This window comes from Taeniopygia guttata, chromosome 36, assembly GCF_048771995.1.
Source record: "Taeniopygia guttata chromosome 36, bTaeGut7.mat, whole genome shotgun sequence".
Lineage (NCBI taxonomy): Eukaryota > Metazoa > Chordata > Aves > Passeriformes > Estrildidae > Taeniopygia > Taeniopygia guttata.
Window position 1 is genome coordinate 1,564,037 of NC_133061.1, and position 23,372 is coordinate 1,587,408.

The 23,372-nt window shown below is 52.4% G+C and overlaps 2 protein-coding genes across 2 annotated transcripts in view; both read left to right on the plus strand.

The window, feature by feature from the left end:
* The window catches only part of LOC101233579 (uncharacterized), a 376,722-nt gene that overhangs the window by 230,050 nt on the left and 123,300 nt on the right, over positions 1–23,372 (plus strand). The window contains exon 11 of the mRNA XM_072921324.1: positions 9,068–9,217. Within this exon, the coding sequence (XP_072777425.1) occupies positions 9,068–9,217 (150 nt within the window). The remainder of the gene's footprint in view (positions 1–9,067; positions 9,218–23,372) is intronic.
* Positions 22,072–23,004, plus strand: LOC140681430 (olfactory receptor 14A16-like). Its single transcript, XM_072921259.1, has one exon. The coding sequence runs from the start codon at positions 22,072–22,074 to the stop codon at positions 23,002–23,004; it is 933 nt and encodes a 310-aa protein (XP_072777360.1).

Consider the following 23,372-nt stretch of genomic DNA (forward strand, 5'->3'; position numbering starts at 1 on the left):
CGCAGTGTCAGAAGGGCCCCTTGGTTCCACTGGGCCCTGGACTCTCCCAATGCTCTCCTTGGTTTCGCAGTGTCACAATGGTGAAACCCCTCGGTTACACGAGGCCCCGCAGTGTCACCATGGCCTCTGTGGCTCCACCAGGACCCAGTGTCACGGGGACTCCCTGGTTCCATTTGGCTCCAGAGCACCACAATGGAGCCCTGGTTCTATGGGGCTGTACAGTGTCACCATGGTCCTCTTAGTTCCACCAGGCCCTGCAGTGTCACAATGGCCCCAGAGTGTCCCAATCATCACAGAATGACAGAATCAAATAGGCTGGAAAAGACCTTTGGGATCATCAAGTCCAACCAATGCCCTAATACCGCCTCGTCACCCAGACCATGCCACTGAGTGCCACTGGAGAGGGACAGTGACTCTGCCACCTTCCCCCTGGCCTGCCCATTCCAGTGCCCACTCACCCTTTCTGTGAAGAACTTCTTCCTCTTGTCCAGCCTAAACCTCCCCTGGTGCAGCTGAAGGCTGTGTCTTCTTGTCCTGCCCTCCAGCAGATCCACACTCACACCCAGCTTGGTGTCACCTGCAAATTTGGGGATGGTGGGCTCGATCCCCTCACCCAGATCATCGGTGAAGATGTTAAACAGGGCTGGGCCCAACACAGATCCCTGGGGACAGCACCAGGGACTGGACACCAGCTGGGTGCAGCACCATCCCCACCCCTCTCTGGGCCCAGCCTCCAGCCAGCTCTTCCATCTCCCAGCCAGGAGGGAACCTGCCCAAGCCGTGGGCTGCAGCTTTTCCAGGGAATGCTGTCAGAGACAGTGTCCAAGGCTTTGCTGAAGTCCAGATGGACACATCCACAGCCTTTCCCACATCCACAGGTGGGTCACCTGGTTATAAAAGGAGATCAGGTTGCTCAGGCAGGACCTGCCCCTCTTAAATCCACGCTGGCTGGCTCTGACCCCTCGGCCATCCTGTGGGTGTCCTGTGGTGGCACTCAAGGTGATCTGTTCCATAACCTTGCCAGGCACCGAGGTCAGGCTGACAGGCCTGGAGCTCCCCAGATCCTCCTTCCAGCCCTTCTTGGGGATGGGCTCACACTGGCACCTCCAGTGCTCTGGGACCTCCCTGGTGAGCCAGGACTGATGGTAAATGATGGGGAGCAGCTTGGGGAGCTCATCCACCAGCTCCCTCATCCCCCTAGGATGGATCCCATCCCATCCCATACACCTGTGAGCGTCTGAGTGGCTCAGCAGGTCACCAGCTGCTTCCTCCTGGATTACAGGTGGCTGTTCTGCTCCCTGTGCCCATCTACCAGCTCAGGAGAAAACTTGTCCTGAGGAGAACCTGTCCATATATTGAAAATTGAGACAAACAAGGTGTTAAGTAGTTTGACATTTTCTTTATGTTTAGTTACTATATTTTCCACTGGATCCAATAAAGAGTAGAGGTTCTCCTTATACAACATTTTGCTATTAATTTATTTATAGAAATATTTTCTACTCTTTTTCACACAAGTGGCCTAGTTAATCTCTAATTGAGATTTCGCCTCTTTCATTTTTTTTCTGCATGACCTAACAACATCCTTAAACACTTGCTAAGTTGACTGACCTTCTGTCCAAAGTTAATGCACCCTATTCTTTCCTGAGTTCCTACAAAAACTCCATGGGCAGCCAGGACAGTCATTTTCCTCACTAGCTCATATTTTGCCACACTGGGACAGGCTGCTCCTTCCCCCTTAAGATTACTTTCCTGAAATGTGTCCATCCTCCCTGGACCCCTTTGTTTTTAAGGGCTGTTTCCCTTAAAAAAATCAATGCCTATTTCAGAACTCCCCAGATCTGCATCCTAAATAGGCCACAGACTGCCCTTCCTAATTCCAGTGTGGAAGTTTTGTTGCTGCTCCTCCTTCTTTCACAGATCATTGAAAACTTGATAATTTCATGGTCCCTGTGCCCCAGGCAGCCTCTGACCCTCACATCTGATTTTCATATCTATTCAAACTGCATGAGGAGGTGCTTGGATTCAGTGCCAATTGGAGATTGCACATATCAGTGAATTAACAGGGGAAAAAACCTAAATAGGACCTAGGAAATCTTTTTTCACTGTCTTGCTACATATAATATACTTCAAATACACTTCTGAATTCTACTTAACCACAAAAGATTTGAAAATTTAGATCAAATTGTTTCCAGAGGCTTGGCTTGTTACGGTGTTCTGAATGTTAATGAGCCCTGGGGCACTGAATTCCTGCACTGAAGAGCTGAAGGCTGAAGAAGCCTCTGGAGCAGTAAAATTCAGCAGCAGCCTCCAAGTTGCTGAGGATGTCAGCAGCCCCCACTGAGGCCATCCCTGCCCAGAGACCCTGGGGGAATGGGCAGACAAGGAGAGCGTCCCTGGGGCTGGGGCAGCAGAACTCAGAGGCACCAGCGGCTCCAGCTGGGAAATGGAGTGTGGGATGGGGCTGTGAAAGCCCTGCCTGGGCTGTGCCCAGCAGGACACAAAGGCCCTGACCCCCATCCCCCAAACAACTCTCTTAAGGAGACATTTAAAAGGAATGACAGTTATTTGTGTCCTCTGAGTTGGACTCCCTGGAGAAATACCAACAAGAGATTCTCAGGAACTCAAAACAACACAACAGCTTTTGCTGGGAACTTCAGGAAATCAGAGAAACTTTGGCAAAAGATTTAATTTGATATTCAATCTACAGAAAACACTTCTCAAAGCATTACCTTGGCCCACTGAACTTCACAAACACTACACCTGTTCAATTTTAAGTTAATCAAAATTTGCAAGAGGACAGAAATAGAAGAAGTAGACACAGAAGGAAAGGAAAAATAAGACTTAGGGAAGCACACACAGAGCTACTAACTCCTGGATTCCAGTGGGGTTCAGATAGAAATTCCAAGAGGAGGTAGAGCCAAGATGTGTGCCTGCCTTGTGGTCAGCCTTAAATACCCCTTGATCTTCCTGGGCCCTTCCCCCAGCTGAAACTTGGGGCCTTTTGGTCACTCAGGAGCTGGGCTGGGGCTCCAGAGGTGGCTGTGGAGCATTGCCTGTGCTGTGCCAGGGCCTGGCAGACACTGCTGGGCTGGGATAGAGGCTCTGGGGGGATTGGGGTTCCAGGGCAGGGCAGTGCTGGGGTTACAGGGCAGGGCAAGGCTGGACCTGCCCCTTCCTTCCCAACACACAAAATGCTTCCAGCCAACAATCTCCTCCAGTCTGTCACAACAGCAGTGTTGGAGGTGGAACCCCAATTCTGGCCACAGGCACCTGGACAAGAAGGACAGTTCTTTTCCATAGGAAGGAAAGCCCAGAGCCCCAGTGCTTGGAAGGCAGGTGAGAGCCTCACTAGGCCAAGGCCAGCCAGAATTGTCAGTAATGGCAGATTTTTCTGGGACCAGCCTTTGGATATAGGGAATTTTGGAGGTAGAACCCCAATCTCAGCTATGGGCACTAGGAGAAGCTGGAAAGTTCTTTCCCATAGGAAGGAAAGCACGGAGCCTTCCCCAGTGTTTTGGGGACAGATGAGAGGTCACCCTCATGAAACCATTGCCAGCCAGACTTCTCATGGCAATATTCCTATGGGAGCAATCCCTGGATAAAAGGAAATTTGGAGGTGAAATCTGAATTCTGGCCTTGTGTGCCTGGAGAAGAATGAGAGTTCTTTTCCATAGCAAGGAAAGCACAGAGCCCCTGTGCTCCAGGAGCTGAAGAGAGGCAGCCCTTGGCATTCCAACATCAGCCAGACCTGTCAGGTGGCCCTTGGCAGGCCAAGCCACCCAGACCTATTCCATGTTCCCTCGGTTCCATGGGGCCCCACAGTGTCCCAATGGTCCCTTGCTTCTGAAGTGAGGCCCTGAGGTGTCACAATGCCCCCTTGGTGACACCAGGCCCTGAAGGGTCCCAATGGTCTCCATGGTTCCATCAGGCCCCACAGAGTCATAATGGTCTCTGGGTCCATGAAGCCCCGCGGTGTCACCATGGCCCCTTGGTTCCATGGGCTCCAGTGGTGCCACAATGATCCCCTTGGTTCCATGAGGTGCCCACAGTGTCACAGTGATCTCCATGGGAAGGAAAGAACCGAGCCCCAGTGTGGCAGGGGCAGCCACCAGAGGCCAAGGGCAGCCAGACTTGATGGTACTGGTAGATTTTGCCTGGGAGCAATCCTTCAATGTACTGAGTTTTAGAGTTGGAATCCCAATTTCAGACAAGGACATCCGGAGGAGCAGGATGGTTCTTTTCCAAAGGAAGGAAAGGACCCAACACCAGTGTTTGAGGGGCAGATAAAGGGCGGCCACCAGAGGCCTAAGCCAGCCAGACGTCTCTGTCCTGGCATCATTTTTCTGGGAGCTATCCTTGTATATAGGGAATTAGGGAGGCAGATCCCAAATTTTGGCCATGGGTGCCTGGTTGAGATGGATGCTTTTTAAGCAAGAAAAGCACACGGACTCAGTGTCTGAAAGGCAGATGAGAGGTGGCCCCTGGGTGGCCAAGGCAGCCAGACCTGTTTCTATTGGCAAGTTTCATCAGGGAACAATCTTTGCATATAAGAAAATTTGGGGAAGGAATCCCAGTTTTGGCCATAGGCCCCGGAGGAGAAGGACAGTTCTCTCCCATAGGATGAGGAAGCAAAGAGTCAATTGTGACCCTGGGGTCCCACGTAACCAAGGGGCCATTGTGACACAGCAGGGCCATGTGGATCCAGTGGTCCATTGTGACACTGCCCATCCAAGGAGACCATGGAGACACCCCCAGAACCTCATGGAACCAAGGGGTCCATGGTGACCCAGCGGGGCTGCATGGAGCCAATGGTCCATGGTGACACTGCCCATCCAAGGAAGCCATTTGGACAGTGCGGAAGCTCATGGAGCGAGGTGGCCATTGTGACACTGAAGAACTTCATGACACCAAATATCCATGGGGACAGAGCAGGGCATCATGGAACCCAGGAACGGCTGTTGGCAGTGCGGAAACTCCTGGGACCAGGGGCTGTTGTGGCACTGCAGCACCAACACAGCTGCTGCACCTTGTCCCCTGCCCTGCACAGCTCCTTGGGAGGCACGGCAGGAGCAGCACCCTGGGAGCCTCGGGAATGCTCCTCTGGGATCCATGGCACACACTGCCAGGGGCTGGAATTCCAGTTCCCAGCCAGGAAAAGATGTTCCTGCCCTTGAAGGCAAAGCTCTTATGGAAGAGCCAAAAGCCAAGTGGAGCAAGATCCTACAGGGACATTTCACTGCCAGCCTTCATAACTTCACCTGTGTCGTAGCTCATGGATTGGGAAGTAAATCAGGGCAGGGTCTTTGGTGGGAGCTGCCCTGGGTCAAGGGAGACACTGAGAGAGAAAGAGAGCAGGCAATAGAAGGCAGGAGAGAAAGGAGATGTTTTGGTTTGGAATGACACATGTCTGCTAAGGAAGGCAGGGGCCTCCCCTGAAATGGAAAAATGTAGACTCTTTCTTTCTGAATTGTTATAAATTTGAAATAAAGGGGGGCTCTCAGGTAAAAATATGGGAGCAGGAATAGCAGCTTTTTATTAGAGAAGAAAATGAGAATATGAGCAATGCAGTGAACCAAAACAACACTGACAGAGTCAGAATACAACCTGACACTCTGTTGGACAGGGTGTTGGCTGCAGTCCAATTGGAATGGTGGCTGCAGTCCTCCTGCAGTGTCAGGTGTGGTTCTGTTGGAGATGTGATCCTGTAGAAAAGGGTGTCTTCTTCTGAAGAGGAAGGGGCAGCTGTTCCTCTGAGAAATCCAGCCCAGAAAAAGCTGTGTTGGTGGGCCAGAATCTCAAGACTAGATGCAGGTAGGAATGCTTGGCTCCTCCCTCTGGGTGGAGCATCTCACAATGGGATGTTATAGTTCTTATCAGTCATGCTGTGACATTCAATAGCCCATTACCAGCAGATGTCTGCCCTGAGGGAGGATTGATTGTGGAAGAGATAAGGAAAAACTGCCCACTTAGCACAGGACAACTGTCACACAGATGTCAAATAGAACACATCTTGCTTTTCAGTCTGGGACAGGAGGACAGAAACAAAATCAGCTGAGAAGGCGGCACTCTGAAAAGCAAACTAGAACTGACAGAAAATGAATGGGACAGAAATCAATAATTCTGATAGTTTTATTTATTATCAAAATAAATCACACCCACCCAGCCCCATACAATCCTGATCCCAAAACCTCAAATTTGGATCTTACTTCTCTCAATCTCCTTCCAACCCCATCTAACCCTGGAGGTGGAGGAATTGAGTAATTTTTGCATGGGACTGAGGTGGGAACCAGCCATTTTGAGGTGGGATTGAGTAATTTTGAGGTGACAGAGCAATCCACCTTGGCTTTTGGAGTGCAAAGATATGGAGAATACTCCCATATATCCCCAAAGAACCCACAAATCCCCCAGAATATGTTTCCAAACAGTAAATTCCACCTCAAATAACTCTTAGATGGAGGGACTTTTGACATCTCTGATCAATACTCTTTTTAGTCATTTTTCAGGTGTTTTTAAGTGATAAAGACAAATCAGAAGAAAATTAGGGCCAAACCAAAACCAGATACCCCTTGAGCATCCCCTTAGCACTGGACAAAACAAACTTGGCAGAAATCAAACTTAACCCTCCATAAAATGCCTTGAGGAAGATTTGCTCTTCCCACAAGTCACTTGTGATGGAAACACATCAAATCCCAAACATGAATAAACTGAAAATAGAAGCAATTCTGTGGCAAATCCAAGTTTCATCAGTTCCTGCACAGCTTCAGCTCAGCTGCTGGCAGGTTCCGATAAAAGGAAAGTGGAAATTCGGCCCAATACAGATTAATAAAGGGAAGGGAAAGCTCTGTTTAGCTGTCACAAAGGTGACAGGGACCAAGAAAATAATGATTCTCATATTTGGCAAAGTACCCAGACCAGTGAATTCGGGAGTTACTTGGGAATTTATCTACTTGAACTGGGCTTCTTGTAGGAATTTACTGGTCTTGAATTCCTCACATTGGGGTGAATGATCCTTGTCAGTCTTGCTAGTATCATTTGTTCCCTTTTCTCCAGTTATTTAAAAAAATTTTTCAAGGAAGGACAAGAAAATACTTTCTTTACCCTGGCCACCCACAACAGCCATTTTCCTCATAAGTTCTCCCAAAAGTCACTCAGAAGAAGCTTCATCCAGGTTTCCAAGAGTTCCTCCAGAAAGAGGCAGAACCTCCTCATAGGAGGGAACCAGGCTGTTGTCAAAGGCACTTGGGGTCAGACAGCAGTGCCCTGAACTCAATGTGCAAAATAATATTGCAATCTGGTTAATAAAATTGTTAGAGAGATGCCTCTGCCCCATTTAATGTGCTAACGAGACCAAATCCGAGGTGGATTTTATTGAACAGTAAATGTGAGGTAGAGAGAGACATGGAAAGAAAGATAAAATTGAGAGAAAATAAGGGAGTGACAGGGACAGAGATCTCCCCTGGGGCCGGGCAAGTGTGACATTGTCCCCTGTGTGCGTGTCCTTCCCAGGGTGGGGGTTTTACACCTGAGCCAGTTTGGGTAAGGGGGGTGGTGTTCACCCCCCACCTCGAGCAGGGATTGCCTCACTGTTTCAGGTTACAGTGTCAGATGTAACCAAAAGTGTTTTCAGTCACCATCTCCATAAACTGTTATCAACAGGTGGGGCAGTGTTCTTTATCTCTTCCATGGCTCAGCCCTGATAACGCCCTCCAGGGGCCATCTTCTGTTAATGGGCCATTGAGTGTCACTGCAGGGCTGATAAAATTACATCATCCCATTGTGGGATGCTCCACCCAGGGGGAGGAACCAAGCATTCCTACCTGGATATAATCTCACCCTTGCAACACCACGACCACCTTGCCTACTGCATTCCCAGAAGACAAGAGCTCCATAACCACCACTGGACCTTCAGAGGAAGACCAGACCCTTCTACAGGATCCCCGCTTTGACAGAATCACGTTCATCACTCCAGCCGGACTGCAGCCACCATTTCATCAGACTGCTACCACCACCCTGACCAACGGGGTGTGAGGGTTATATTCTGACTCTGTGAGTTTAAACCAGTGTTTCTGTATCATTGCCTTGATCTTAATTTTCTTATTCAATTGCCATTCTGGCTTAGACTCTCCCCCTGGTTTGCCTTCAAACCGGTACAAAACTCACTGTGCTCATCCCTTGTTTTCCTCCCAAAACAGAATTTCCCATACCCAAATCTTCACAAAATGGAGGAGGAGGCTATGAGGAAGAGGAAGGCGCCCTGGGACATCCAGGCAGGTGAGGAGGAAGTCAGTGCCCCTTTCCCCCTCTCTCCTGCTCCATCTCCCGGCCCAGCACAGCCCCCGGCTGCAGGACAGCCCCGCTGCCGACCCTCTGCTGACGGGGATGCACTGGGGGGATCACCTTACCCTTCCTTGTGGCACGGAAGCAAATCCCATCCTCTCCTTGTCCTTCCTACCCCAGAGCAGGAGCTGATGATGGAGACCAGGAAGGACAAATCTCTGCAGCACAACCTCATGGAAGAGGCTGTTTTGAGCAACTCCACAGCGCAAGCATCCAACAGGGAGGAAAAGCCCCGGAGATCCCACACAAGGAGGGGCTGCAAACCCAGCCCAGGGTGCTCTGAGGAGGAAAGGCCCACTCTGGGTCAGGAAGGTGGGCAGAGCTTCAGCCAGAGCTCGGAGCTGGTGGTCCCTGAGAAGCTTCACGATGGGGAGAAGCCCTACAAGTGCTTGGAGTGTGGGAAGAGCTTCAGGCGGAGCACCAATCTGAAACGACATCAGATGATCCACACTGGGGAATGGCCCTACGGGTGTGGGGAGTGTGGGAAGGGCTTCAGCTGCAGCTCTGCCCTTGTAGCCCACCTATGCATCCACACTGGGGAGAGGCCCTATGAGTGTCCTGAGTGTCAGAGGAGGTTTCACAGAAGCTCTGCTCTCCTTGTACACCAGCAGATTCACACGGATGAGAGGCCCTTCCACTGCCCTGACTGCGGGAAGGGCTTCAAGCGCAACTCCACCCTTGTCACCCACCGGCGCATCCACACTGGGGATAGGCCCTACATGTGCCCCAGATGTGGGAAGAGGTTTCAGAGCAGCTCAAATCTCCTCCTGCATGAGCGGGTCCACACCGAGGAGAGGCCCTTCCTCTGCTCTGACTGTGGGAAGGGCTTCAAGCAAAACTCCAACCTCATCAGGCACTGGCGCATCCACACTGGGGAGAGGCCCTACGAGTGTCCCCAGTGTGGGAAGAGCTTCACCCGGAGCTCTCACTTGACCAGACACCAACGGAGCCACCGGTGACGGAAGCCCTGTGAGTGCCCCAACTGCAGGAGAAGCTTCGTGCACCGCTCCAGCTTAACCCCCCATTGAAGAACCCACATTGGGAAGAGCCCTGGTGATCCCTGTTCCCTGTGATCCATGCTGGGAAGACACCTGTACCTTCTTCTGCCCCTGCCAATGACCTGATGTGGGATTGAAGAACATGAGGGTGTGGCCATGGCCCTGTCACTACATTCACTCCCACCTCAGGTCATTGCCAGGGGCAGGAAAGGGACTCTCTCTCTCTCTCTCCCTGAGAAGGTTGTCCTTTCCAGGCAGGAGGAGACACATGGCCAGGAAGATACAATTGATGGTGATGTAGTTTCCCTTGTAAATAGTTTTTCTTATCCCTTCTGTTGTCACTATTTTTTCTATTCCTGTTTGTTCCTTATCTCGTTGCTGTTCCCAGTAAACTGTTCTTATCCCAGCCTGGGATCTTTCCATTTTTTTCCTTCAGTGGAAGGTGGGAGGGCAACGAGCACCAGCGGGGTTTTAGCGGGAGCCGGAAATTGGGGAATTCCATTCCTGAATCCCGGCCTGTGGATACCGAGCATCCCAGCTGGTGCCAGCCCTGGTGGCCATGGCAGCAGCCTTGGGAGTGGGTCCCTGGCTGGGGCTGAGGGAACCTCTTCACTCTGGTGCCCAGGGACAGGAGTGGAGGGAGCGGCTGCAGCTGAGTCGGGGCAGGCTGAGGTTGGATCTCAGGGAAAGGTTTTTGCCCAGAGGCTGCTGGGGCACTGCCCAGGCTCCCCAGGGAAGGGTCACAGCTCCAGGGCTCTCTGAGCTCCAGCAGCATTTGGACAGCGCTGCCAGGCCCAGGCTGGCAGTGTTGGGGTGTCCTGTGCAGGGCCAGCAGTTGGACTCGAGGATCCTGATGGGTCCCTCCCAGCTCAGCCAATTCTGTGCTTCTGGGATCCCATGACCCTGGGAATGGGATGCCAGAGGTTGCCATGGCAATTGTCTTGGTTTGGAAAGACAGGTGTCTGCTAAGGAGGGCAGGAGCCTCCCCTGAAATGGAAACTGTAAACCTCCTCCCTCCAAATTGTTATAAATTTGAAATTATGGGGGCTTTTTCGGCAAAGATACGGGAGCAGGAATTACAGCTCTTTATTAGGGAAGAAAAGAAAAAGATATAATAAACAATGCAGTAATGCAAAACAACACTGACAGAATCAGAATACAACCTGACACCCTTTTGGTCAGGGTGTTGGTAGCAGTCTAATTGGAATGGTGGTTGCAGTCCCCCTGGAGTGTCAGGTGTGGTTCTGTTGGAGCAGTGATCCTGTAGAAAATGGTGTAGTCTTCCTCTGAAGAGGCAGTGGAAGAGGCAGCTGTTCCTCTGGGAAATCCAGTGCAGAAAAAGCCATGCTGGTGCTCCAGAAACTCAAGATTATATCCAGGTAGAAATGCTTGGCTCCTCCCTCTGGGCGGAGAACCTCCCAGTGGGATGTTATAGTTCTTATCAGTCGTGCAGTGACATTCAATAGCTCATTATTAGCAGATGTCTCCCCAGAAGGAGAATAGGTTGTGAAAGAGAAAAGGAAATCTGCCCTCTGCACAACTGCCATAGAGATGGCAAATGGAATACATCTTGCCTTTCAATCTGGGACAACATGTTTCACTAATGAGTGGATACATCGACCACAGTGCTAATGACCATGCATATTTCATTAATGAGCAGATACAAAGATAACCTTTGGTTGGAAGGTTCATCCCGAGGCCACCTTTGGCTCAGGGCCTGCTCTTCAGGCCTCACTCAGGGCTGTTGTCCAGGCTTTGGCATTTCAGAGATGTGGCTTAGTGCTGGGCTCGACACTGCTGGGTGACCGGCTGGACTGGATTAGCTCAGAGGTCTTTCCCCACAGAAAGGATTCTGTGATTCCATGATTCCATCTGCTGCATTCAGCCAGGTCCATGTTAGCAGCATTCATTTGCTCAGAAAGTCTCCTCTTGCTCAGCTCTTGAGGCCTGAGGCTTCAGCTCCTTCAGCTCCTGGTGCTCAGCTGCTCATGCTGAATGAGACGACTTGAAGAGAACAACACAGTCCATTCAATTCCTTCTGGAACACAGAGAGGGGAGGCCGTGAAAACAGGAGCATTGCTTGGTGTGGCCTCCTCTCTGCCCTTGATGCCTTTCAGCCCTTTGAACCAGCCAAGAGCTTTCTCCAAGGGTGCAATGGAGCAGCTGCTCCTGCTCCCAGGTCTGGCTCTCTCCAGTCTCTGACCTTGCCTGATTGTGTCCCTCTTGCTGTGCCCTCTGCTCCCCCAGGGCTCGGTGGCTGCTGCCCAGGACTGTGGGACTGGCACATCCCGTGGTCCAGACCCTCCTTTCTCTGCCCTTGGATCTGCCTGGGCACAGCAGCCGTTTCCATCTGGAAGCTCTCCATGGACAGGGAGTCCCCAGCTCCGTTCCTTGCACAACCTCCAGGAGCCCAGGGCTGCCATCTCAAGTCCCTGCTGGCACTGGGGGCTCCCAGGTGGGCACAAGTGGGGCAGCAGAGCCAGCAGGGAGCCTGCGAGTCTCTTCCAGCCCTGCCTGCTCAGAGTTTGGGCCTTGGAGCCTCAAGTGGCCAAAGGCAGCTGCTGCTGGTCCCTCTGTGTGCCCCGTGTTCAGCCGTGCTGCTCCATCAGTCTGTGCCCAGCAACGGGGAAAAGCCTCTGCAGGGCCAGGAGCTGCCGGGCTCTGCCTGAGCAGCTCAGCCAGCGGGGAGGGAGCTGCTCCCCACGGGAACCAGGAGCAAAGGACACTCCTTTTGTAGAGCATGTTTCTATTTAAAGGAAAAATAAAAAGGAAAAAGTAATAAAAAACAATATAAATTGTGAGACATAAAAACAAAACCCAAGTGTGTAGTGAAAAACTTCTCTAGCTTTGGATTTAGAGGTAACTGGTCTTTTGAAAAAGAGAACTCAGTTATTTACTTGTGAATGTGCTAATGGCATGGATCCATCTTGCTGACCTCAGCAGCCTTTTTAAATCAATTTTTTTGTTTGTTTCCAACATTGTTATTTTAAATTGTGGTTGAAGCGGGAGGAAATTGCTTTGTGCCCTTCCAGCTCCAAGCAGGACTGGGAATCTAAACTCTGTTAAATCCCAAACCCTTCAGAAGATACCCTTCCTTCTCACCCTGTGAATGAGCTGCACATTCCCATTGAAACTGTCAAGGATTTCTTAAAGACAGAAAATCCCTCTTACACCTTTTTGGCCTGGTTTGGAAGTGCAGAAGGGCACTTCTCCATCCATCAGTTCCAGACTGCACTGCCTCGGGAACACGGCTCACTTGCCAGGTTCAGTCTATTTGTGGCACTTCTAGGGAAGGAAGAAAGTGCAATTGCACAATTCCAGCCAAAAAAGGAATGAAGAGTGGAAAAGACAAAACATCTTGGGGAGATCCAGGCTTTCAGCTGGGGCTGTGGAGAGTTTTGGTCCTTGCCAATTGGATGTGTGTCCCCAGCTGCAATCTCCTGGCCTGCAGGGGAGTCTCACTCACCTGCCAAAGCAGAAAGCTCAGGCACTGTGCTCCAACGGGCTCGTCTGATGCAAAGCTGTCAGAGCAATGTGAGGGCAGAGCCAGCCCAGCTGTGCCCAGGGCAGAGGCCAGCAGAGCCCTGGCAGAGCCCAGAGCAGCCTCAGCACCCGCAGAGCCCGGCTGCAAGGAGAGAAACCAGAAACTGCCTGTCAGCTGAAGGCTCCTGTCCCCTTGTCCCAGCTGCCCACAGAGCCCAGGCCATGCTGGCCGTGCCCAGAGCTGTGCCCAGAGCTGCCCATCACTGCTGCCTTTGGGAGCAGAGCAGGAGGGCAGGACATTCCCAGCCTGCAGCCAGCCACGGCACCTCCAGCCCTCAGCAGCTGCCCAGAGCAGGACGCTCCTGTGCTCGCTGCCATCTCCCCAAAGCTCTGATCCCACCATCCCCAGCAGACAGGACCCACCTCACGCCATCCCCCGCTGGAAGAAAAGCTGGTCCCAAACGATGTCCTCAGCCTTCTCCAAGGGCACGGCCCATCCACGCCGCTGCTGCTCCCAAGCACGTCCTGATCCAGACTAGACCCCATCTGGAACGCTTCCTCTAGAAAAACAAACAACAAATTATTGAAAATAGATTACAGACACAAAGGGGAAGAAGAAAAAAGGTCAATGATCTTATCTCTGTCAGGGCCTTAAGGAAGGCCCAACCCCTGCATGCCAGGGAAAAACCCACCATGGGTGAGGCAATCCCAGGCTTTCTCCCTTCCCCTGCACTGCTCCCATGGTGATCCCAAAGCAAACAAGGGCAGTGGAGCAGCCCAAGCCCTTCCCTGCCTGCAAAGCAAAGCAGCCCCTGCACAGGCTCTGCAGTCCCACCTCTGCTCCCACCGTGGGGGTTTGTTTGTGTCGGACTGGCTGCCCCAGCCCAGCCCCAGCCCGGGACACGGTGGGTGCTGGGGGCTGTTGGCAGGGCCAGGAGCCCACTCCCATTTTGTACCCACCCCAGCCCATGCCCCCAGCCTTGCCAAAAGCAGCCTGGCAGCCGACTGAAGGATCAGCTGCATCCGCCGCAGCAAAGGGGGAACCTTTGGTTCCCAGCCAGGCTGTGCAATGCCCAAATCTGGGAGCATCCCCTGCCTGTGGACCCATCTGCAAATTCCCTGTGGAGCCTGGCTTTGGAGAAGGTGCCAGAATCAAAGTCCATCATCTTCAGCCTGCCAGAGACCAGGTGGAGCAAGAGGTTGTCATCCTTGATGTCGTCCTTGCTGTCCCCAGCAGCAGCAGCCCCACCTGGTGCAGCTTCTCCAGGGGCTCCTTCTCCTTCCCTGGGGCCAGCCCAGGCTGTCAGGGTTCTGCCCAGGGCCCCAGCCATCCATGAACCATGGCAAGCAAAACCAGGGGGGATGGTGGCCACCAGTGCTTGCCACACCAGGTCTCCAGCTCAGCTCCAGCCCAAGAGCTGCGTGTTCCCTTCTGCTGAGCCCTGCTCAGAGCTACAGGCAGGACAAAACCTGTCTGGTTGGCTTTGCCACTGCTTGCCAAGAGATGTGTGGAGCTGTTACCTGCCAGGCCCCTGGATCCAACAGTGCACATGGATCTCTCCCATCTTCTAGGCCAGAGGAACCCCCTGCATCCAGGGATCACAGAAAAGCTCTTCTAAGGATGGCCTGTCCAAGGGCTGCATGGACAAACACCTCTTAATGATATCCTGGCATGCTGGGGAGAGAAACCAGAAATCACCAGGCAGTTGGAGAAGTTGCCCCACTATTCCCATGCCCAGGCCATACTGGGTGTGTCCAGAGCTGGGCCTAAACTTCCCCATGGATCCTCTGTTTGGAAGAGAGCAGGAGAGCAGGACATGTGCCACCTCCTCAGCAGCTGCCAGAGTGGGATGCTCACGAGCTGCTGCTGTTTCCCAGCCCTGGTATTCCCCCATGGCCAGAGATGAGGATCCCGTGGGAACAAGATCCGCCCCCAGATGATCTCCTGGCCCCTCCTGAACGGGTGCTTCCCCATGATCAGGTGGTACAACAGGAGGCCCAGGGACCAGATCATCACTGCCTCGCCATGGTAGCATTGGTGGGGGATCCACTCTGGTGGGCTGTAGGACAGGGTTCCTGTGGAATACAGACAGAGCTCATCAGGGGGATGCTGCTGCTCCCAGAGCCTGGCCCCAGCACCCCTGGGCATGTGGGGGCTGCCCCAGTGGCACACGGGGTGACCGCTGCCCTCTCGCCAGCACCTGGGACTTGTGTACAGACTCGGGGCTGGAACAGAAGCCACTGGTGCTGGAAGAGGGCAGCAGAAACCCTGGGAAGGCCCAAGCATGACACACAAAAGAAAAACTCACCCAGTGGTGGAGAAAACCCCTTCTTCTCCCTGCCTGTATGGCCCCACAAAATGTTAACAAGCCAAGGCAAACAAGGGGAGCAGAGCAGTCCAAGCCCTTCCTCACCTGCACACCAAACTGTCTGGGGCACGGGGTCAGACCCCCCTCTCTGCTCCCCCATGGGGGTTTTTGTCGGGCTGGCTGCCCCAGCTCCAGCCCCAGCCCAGGGCACAGTGGGTGCTGAAGGCTGTCAGCAGGGCTGGGAGCTGGACCCCCTCACACCCCACCCAAATCAACCTGGCTCCAGCATTAATCCCATCCCGGCTGCAATAGGGGAAGCCTCGGTGCTGCACCTCGGCTGGGCCATGAGATGCCCAGGAGCATCCCTTGGCAGGGCTCACCTGCAAACCGGGTGTAGGCTGTGTCTTGGAGGAAGGCGCCACAGCCAAAGCCGATCAGTTTCAGCTGCCCGGTGGCCAGGTCGAGCAGGATGTTCCCTGGTTTGATGTCCCTGCGCAGGACCCCGCAGCTGGTGCAGCGCCGCACGGCCTCCAGCACCTGCGGAGCAGCCCCCGCGCCTCCTCCTCGGACAGGAGCCCCGAGCGCCCCCCCAGCGCCCCGGGCCGGCCATCCCCAGGCGTTCTCTGCCGGCCCCGGGACAGCGGCGGCTCGGGGCCGGCGGCCGCGCTGCCGAGCGGCGGAGCTCGGCCCGGGGCAGCCGCAGTGGAGGCGGCAGCGACTGCACCGCTGTGTCCTCCGCGGGGCCCGGGAGGAGCCGGGGCCGGGCCGGGACCGGAGCCCACGGCGGGGCCGGGGCCGGGCTCGGGCCAGGCGGAGCCAAAGGGCGGCGATGCCCCAGCCCCAGGCACTGATGCCCGCCCGGCAGCGGCACCGCCAGCACGGCCAGAGCCGGGCGGAGGCGAGACCGCGGCGGGACGGGCGGGGCGGGGACGGGGCAGCCCCGCCCGGGGCCGGGGGTGGGCCGGGGGCATGGCCCGGCCGGGCAGGGGGAGAGGGAGAGTGGGAGAGGAGGGGACAGCGGGAAAGGGAAATTCGCTGCTTTCGCTGCTTTCTCTGCCGCTGCTGCTGCTGCAGCTGAAGCTCCGTGTCCATGTGTCCCCGTGTCCATGTTTCCCCGTGTCCGTGTGTCCCCGTGTCCGTTTGTGTCCGTGTCCGTGTGTCCCCGTGTCTGTGTGTCCCTGTGTCCGTGTGTCCCTGTGTCCGTGTATTCCCGTGTTTGTGTCCCCGTGTCTGTGTGTCCCTGTGTCCGTGTGTCCCCGTGTCCGTGTCCCCGTGTCCGTGTGTCCCCGTGTCCGTGTCCCCGTGTCCGTGTGTCTGCTGCCCCCTCGTCCCCGCGCCCAGCCCCGCGCTCCCCGGGGCAGCCCCTGAGCCTGTCCCAACACGGGAACTTTGCCCTGTTCAGCCCAGACCCAGAGTCTGGACTCCTGCCCAGGGGCACAGGAATCCCCTCGGTCACTGCTGTGCATTGTCCCTGCTGAGGGTCAAACGCTATCGGAGCACATTCCCTGAATGCTGAATTTGTACCTGACCCGAGCACTGCACTTAGTCTCCAGCATTGATTAAAAAAAAAAAAAAAAAATTCAGGGTAAGGCAAACTGTGTGTAGCTCATGGTATTTTACAGTGTCTAAAACTTGCCAAGTCGTGGCTCTTAGAAGTGAGATCCATTTGGATTAATGGGATGGGGAAGTAGTGCAAGATGGAAAAGGGGAGCATAAAAGGAAACAGAAAAACATCCTAGATTGTTTTGTTCCATTTTAATTTAATTTCTTAAAAGCTGTTTCAGTTTTCACAGAATCTTCTCCACAGTCCTGTTTGCTGTTTCCAAGAACCTTTCCTGGAGAACGAGGAAGCTTTGAGCAGCTTCTGCCACAAGATGTGCCACCAGCTGCAGCTTCTCTTGGCTTTCCACACCGTGTGTGCTGCTCGACTCTTGCAGCACAGCAGGACAAATATTTGAAGAACTTTACAACTTGTTCTTTCTTTTCCTTGTGGGCTGGGCAGTTTTGCCATTTGTGAGGTTTTCATTGTTATTGTTATTGTTCTACCCTAAGAGACTATGACGAGCTAGCAGGAATTATCAGGGAATGCAAGCCTGACTGAATGCAGAGAAAGAATCTCCAGAGCCTGCAGCCAGAGATGGAGAGCTGTGTGATATCATTCCAACATCCCCATGGACATCTTGAAAGTGAGGCAGAACATGAACATGGGCTGACAGAGGGAGTTTGTTTCTGTGTTCAGTTCAGAAGCTTCCACATCTCATGCAATGATATAAATCAAGAGCTCAATCAGTTCATGGAAAGCACCAGAACAAGTTGGACCTCTCAGTGGATGGCTGAAAGAATCTGAAAAGGAGAAATGCAGGGAATGACTTGGTGGACTTTGTCTGGAAGAAGGGTCACTTTTTCATAATAATTTCTGTTAGAAATGGGAAGCTTGACTCAGCCAATATATCAAGCATTAATTCAATTAGTTATTATTATTTAGTAATTATTATTGTAATGTATGAGCAAAGACAGCACTGGGCACAGTGGTGGGGGTTTTCCCCTCCAACTGCACACCGATTGTTGGGCTTGCTGGTATTTACTGATCAGATTCATGCATAGTCTTAAGCTTTTCCCAGTAGTTTCTATTTTCCATTTTTATGCTAGCTTTCGGCAGTTTCTATTTCTACCTTTGAATGTCACAATTCTATACTTTTGAAGTGATATGTGGAATAAATAAATAGACTCCACAACTTGGGGTAGTTATGAAGTGGGTTTGTATTGCCAGTGCCCAGCACAAGTGAGATACCTCTCCAAAAACTTGTGCCCCGATCCTTACTCTGACCCACACTTTTCTTCACAAAGGTGTTCCCTATGCAATACATTACACAACCTTCCCATGCATATTCAAATTCAAAAGTCTTGATAGGCCTGGAGACAGGGAAGCTTCTTTATCTGGATTCTTTGCATCCTTAGGCATTGTTCTCTGTGTAATAAGCTTCAGAAATTTGCATTTTCTTATGCCCTTTGTACTATGGGAGAGGTTTCTTAAGTAAAAGGTTGAAATTCAACACATAACTGTACAAGCTAAAATATAAATGCTTAATTCATTTTGTTAACTTAAGTGAACTGCAAAGATCTATTTCAGAGGAACTTCACGATTGCAGATTTTTCCGGGCAGCTGTTATACGTGGAATGAAAAGCCGTGAGATAACTGTTGTCTTGTGGAGAAGTCTCCATAACATTAACAAGAGGAACATCTCTCCCTAAGTGAACTGAACAATGACTATTCTAGAGGTGGAAAACTGACAGAAAAATTTAGGTTTTGTCTCTTTATATTGTCCGGTTATAAGGAGAGAGGAAGTGGTCTCAATGTTTTGCTCTGATTCTTATTACTCTTTCTTTTAGCTACTGTTAATAAACTTTTCTCTACACCCTTTTACAGTTTTGATCCCACTTTGCCTTTCTCTTAATCCTATCTCACAGAGGGAAATGAGTAAGTATATTCTAGTGAGTGCACTGGTAATTAGCCAACACTGAACCCACCACACTAATTGATGCATTGGCTGAGAAATCACAAAATGATGAACCAAAACTGCTACAGAAAATTCCTGAAGAACTGCCCCAGACAAGATGGAAATCAAGGCAGAGCCATGGTTTGTCAGGACTTGCTTGATCCTAATGAGCCCCGTGGTGCATTTCGAGCTGAGCCCTGGAACCTCAGGGCCTGAGAGGAGATTGCACAAACCTTTCCAGGAGTCAGAGACAGAGGAAAAACCCAAAGTGTCTCAAAGCATTTATGGGACCCACTGAGGTCCATTCCCAACAAAGGCTCCTCATGGACTCCTTGAAGGAGAGAATTGGAGGCCAGGATGGCACAAAAACCTCTCAGAGACTCAAAATGGCACAAAAACCTCTCAGTGTGGAAAGGAAAATCCAAAGTACCCTACAAAAGTTGAGTATCTCAAAGTATTAATGAGCCCCACTGAGTGTCAGTACAAAGCTCTCAAGGGACTCGTTAAAGCAGATAATTGGGGCCATGATTGCACAAACCTCTCAGAGTCTGTATCAAAAGGGAAACACCAAGTACCTTAAAAGAACTGAAGTACCTTGAAGCATTAATGAGCCCCACTGAGTGTTGTTCCTGACAAAGCCTCTCCAGGGACTAATTACAGCAGATAATTGGAGACCATGATTGCAATAAGCTCTCAGAGACTGCAAGGCAAAAGCAAAGCCCAAAGTCCTTTGAAAAACCTGCAGTCCATGGGAGCATGAAGGAGCCCCCAGGGCCATTCCTGGCCAAGGCTCCCCAGGGACTCCTTCCAGCAGATCCTTGAGGCCACTGGGATGTGGGCTAGGGGGGGATGCTGAGGGCAGGACCAGGGGGTGACAGTGCCCAGCCTGGCTGGGGCTGTGCCAGGAGGCCCCAGGGCCTCAGGACAAGGTGTCTCCTCACAGCCCTTGGTGGCACAGACCCTGCTGTGCCCCAGGGCACCAAGACTTGGCTTCTCTTTGTCCCCACCTGTCATCAGTGCCTCCAGTTCTCTGCTCTGCCTGGGGCCTGGGGACACTTTCTCAGTCGTGTCCCTCAGTGGGACCCATTAAAAGTCCAAGAAACTTTGGAGTTGGATTCTGACTTGGAGTTCTGGAGAGGTTTCTGCAGCTCCCTCTCAGGGCCTGATGTTCAGGGCCTGAGCACAAAGCCCCAGAGGGTCATTAAAGTCCTTGTGCTGTGTCTGTGCTGCTGAGCTGGGCCGGGCTCCTGGCACAGAGGGTGATCCTGGTAACCAAGCAGAGCTTCAAAAGCACATTTCTCTTGCTGAGCAGCTCTTCTCCCAGCCCAGCAGGGCTGGGGCACTGCCTGCAGCCAGCCCGGGCACAGCACAGAGGCACAGAGAGCTTCAATCAGTCAGGGCTGGGAAGGGGCTGAGAAGTGCCTGGGGCAGAATCACTGCCAGCCCTTGGCACAGGAACCTCTGGCTGCAGGACAATGCAGCTGCAGCTCCTGGAGAGATCTCCTAAAGCTGGAACATCCCAATGCCCACAGACCCTGTGAGTGCATTCTCTGCTCATCTCCTGTGCAGAGCAGCCAGGGGTGCCCAGGGCTGTCCTGCAGAGCAGGGTCCTGCAGCCCAGGGCGCTGTGCTGGGCCAGGACTCTGCTGCCTGCCAGGGACAGCTCTCAGCCGGCCCTGGAGCTGCTCCCAGCGCTGGCCAGGAGCTGTGGGGGGAAGGAGCCACCCTGAGCAGGGCAGGTGCTGCTGCTGAGAGGGGCTGGGTGGGGCAGGGCTGCTCCCAGCTCCAGACCAGCCTGGGCACAGCTCCGGAGGGCACTTCCCAAAGAAGGTAAGCCTGGGATTGCTGTAAAGGTCAGGAGCTTCCCTGAGAGTGGTTTCAATTTCCTGCTTGGAGCAGGATGGGAAAGTTGGGGTGATGACATAATGCTTTTTGCTTTTCATATATTTGTCATATATTCACAGTTCTGTAAATTACTATGATATTGTTATAAAATTATAATCCTCCCTAACTCTATTAAACTCTTAACTATTTTAAACTACTATTATATAGTAATATAGTTATAATCCTTAATTACCTCTAGTATGTTTCCTTACCTTTCTCTTAGATTTTAGAACAATAAGCTGACTGTCTAAATACATTACTTTAATACTATATTGTCTTGTTATAAGGAAGAGGGCCTACAAGAAGAACATTTTCATTTTTGAATGTGAGCAGGGATAACAAAATCTGGGCAAAGAAGTCTTTGGACCTACTCCACTGGGTTGAGCCAGGGGTGTGTAATTGGGGCAACTGAATCTCCTATTGGATGTTCCTGTTAAAAATCCTAATTAATCAATCTTAATGAACTGTTGAAATCAGGAGCTGAGTGTGCCTCATCCCCACTGGGACACCTGGGAGCTTCCAATAAAGGTCTGGTTTTTACTTTACTTTTCGAACACTGTTGCAAGTGTTCTTTTTTTTCTCTTTTGATTATAGGCAACAGGGGGATGAGAGAAGCAGAAAAGGAATTGTAATCCCAGAATGACAGAATATTCTGAATTGAAAGGATACTCAAAGGATTGTTTGAACATTTACAGAGATTCCAGAACTGTGACTTTGGGTGGTCAGTCTCTCTGCTGGGAGCCTCCCAAAGGGCCTTCAGCCACTCCTCATCCCTGGACAGCAGCAGCATCACCTCTGCAGGGCCCAGCAGGGCTCTCCTGAGCTGCCCTTGCCCAGCTGCACACAGAGCCTGCCCCAGCCAGGGCCCTGCACACAGGCAGGTTTCTGTAGGGCCGGGCCGAGGGCACACAGGGTGGGATGGGCTCTGTGAGCGTTGGCAGGGACAAGGCACCTCTCAGGAGGGAATGTCCAGGCCCAGGGAGATGCTCAGGGAAGCAGAGGGGGCTGAACAGGGCAGTGCTGGGGGAACAAATACATCCAGCCCCTCACCTGCCCTCAGCCACAGGGAATCCTTTGCCTCTCACATCTCTCAGTGGCAAACTCTGAGTGCAGCAGGAATGCTGGGGATTTCTGACCTCAGAGAGTCAGGAATGATGTGTGGGTAGGAAAACAATTCCTAAAACCAACTCCTGCCATCTATTTCCCTTAGAAGTGTGAGTGCAGATGCTACCAACCCTTTCTGCAGTAGAAGTGATTCCCCTGACAAATCCTGAATATCCAGCCTTGTCCCTCTGCCAAATGGCCACAAACCCAGGGCAGCAGGGCAGGGATGGCTCCTTGAGAGCCCCCACGCAAAGGCCTGGCTGCTCCTGGCACACTCAGCCAGCACAGCTGGAGCGCAGGCAGGGACCTGGGTAAAGGTTTTCCCAGAGCAGGAACATTGGTGGGTGAGTCCCAGCAGGACAGTCTGCAGGGAATGGCCCAGGTTTGGCTCCGAGCAGCCTCTCCTGACTTGTCACTGTCCTTTCTCCATGAACAGGTGCCCACGTGCAGCCACAGCAAATGTCCAACAGCAGCTCCATCAGCCACTTCCTCCTGCTGGCACTGGCAGACACGCGGCAGCTGCAGCTCCTGCACTTCTGCCTCTTCCTGGGCATCTCCCTGGCTGCCCTCCTGGGCAACGGCCTCATCATCAGCGCCGTAGCCTGCGGCCACCACCTGCACACGCCCATGTTCTTCTTCCTGCTCAACCTGGCCCTCAGCGACCTGGGCTCCATCTGCACCACTGTCCCCAAAGCCCTGCACAATTCCCTCTGGGACACCAGGAACATCTCCTACACAGGATGTGCTGCACAGCTCTTTTTCTTTCTCTTCTTCATCTCAGCAGAATTTTATCTCCTGACCATCATGTGCTACGACCGCTACGTGTCCATCTGCAAACCCCTGCACTACGGGACCCTCCAGGGCAGCAGAGCTTGTGCCCACATGGCAGCAGCTGCCTGGGCCAGTGACTTTCTCTATTCACTGCTGCACACAGCCAATACATTTTCCCTGCCCCTGTGCCATGGCAATGCCCTGGGCCAGTTCTTCTGTGAAATCCCCCAGATCCTCAAGCTCTCCTGCTCCAAATCCTACCTCAGGGAACTCGGGCTCATTGCTGTTAGTGCCTGTTTGGTATTCGGATGTTTTGTGTTCATTGTTTTCTCCTATGTGCAGATCTTCAGGTCTGTGCTGAGGATCCCCTCTGAGCAGGGACAGCACAAAGCCTTTTCCACCTGCCTCCCTCACCTGGCCGTGGTCTCTCTGTTCGTCAGCACTGGTGTACTTACCTACCTGAAGTCCCCCTTGATGTCTTCCCCATCCCTGGATCTGGCCCTGTCAGTTCTGTACTCGGTGGTGCCTCCAGCCCTGAACCCCCTCATCTACAGCCTGAGGAACCAGGAGCTCAAGGCTGCAGTGTGGAGACTGATGACTGGGTGCTTTCAGGGACATTGAACTGCTGCCCAATTTCTGCAAATCACTTGTAATAAAAGTTGTCTTTTGTACTTCTTGTTGGTTTAATTATGGGGATTTTTTTCCTTTGTTGTTCTTTTTTCATGTTTTCCACAATAAATGTCATTTTTGGTGCCATTTCTCATTTTGTTTGTGTCCACCTTCCCTGTTGCAACAGACCGTGTCAATGAGGGGCTGCACTCTTGGTGGCTTTAAAGGAACTAAAGGATGTCCCAGCAAAGTTTTCTGCAGAGATGCCCTTTTGTTGCCTTCTCTGGAGCTGCAGCAGCAATGTCTGTGTGCAGGGCTGGGGGCAGATCGGTGCTGGCACAGCAGCTCTGCTCCTGCTGGCCACACCATTCCTGATCCAG

Coding starts and splice junctions, on each gene's coding strand:
- LOC140681430 (XM_072921259.1), top strand. CDS start 22,072: ATGTCCAACAGCAGCTCCATCAGCCACTTCCTCCTGCTGGCACTGGCA.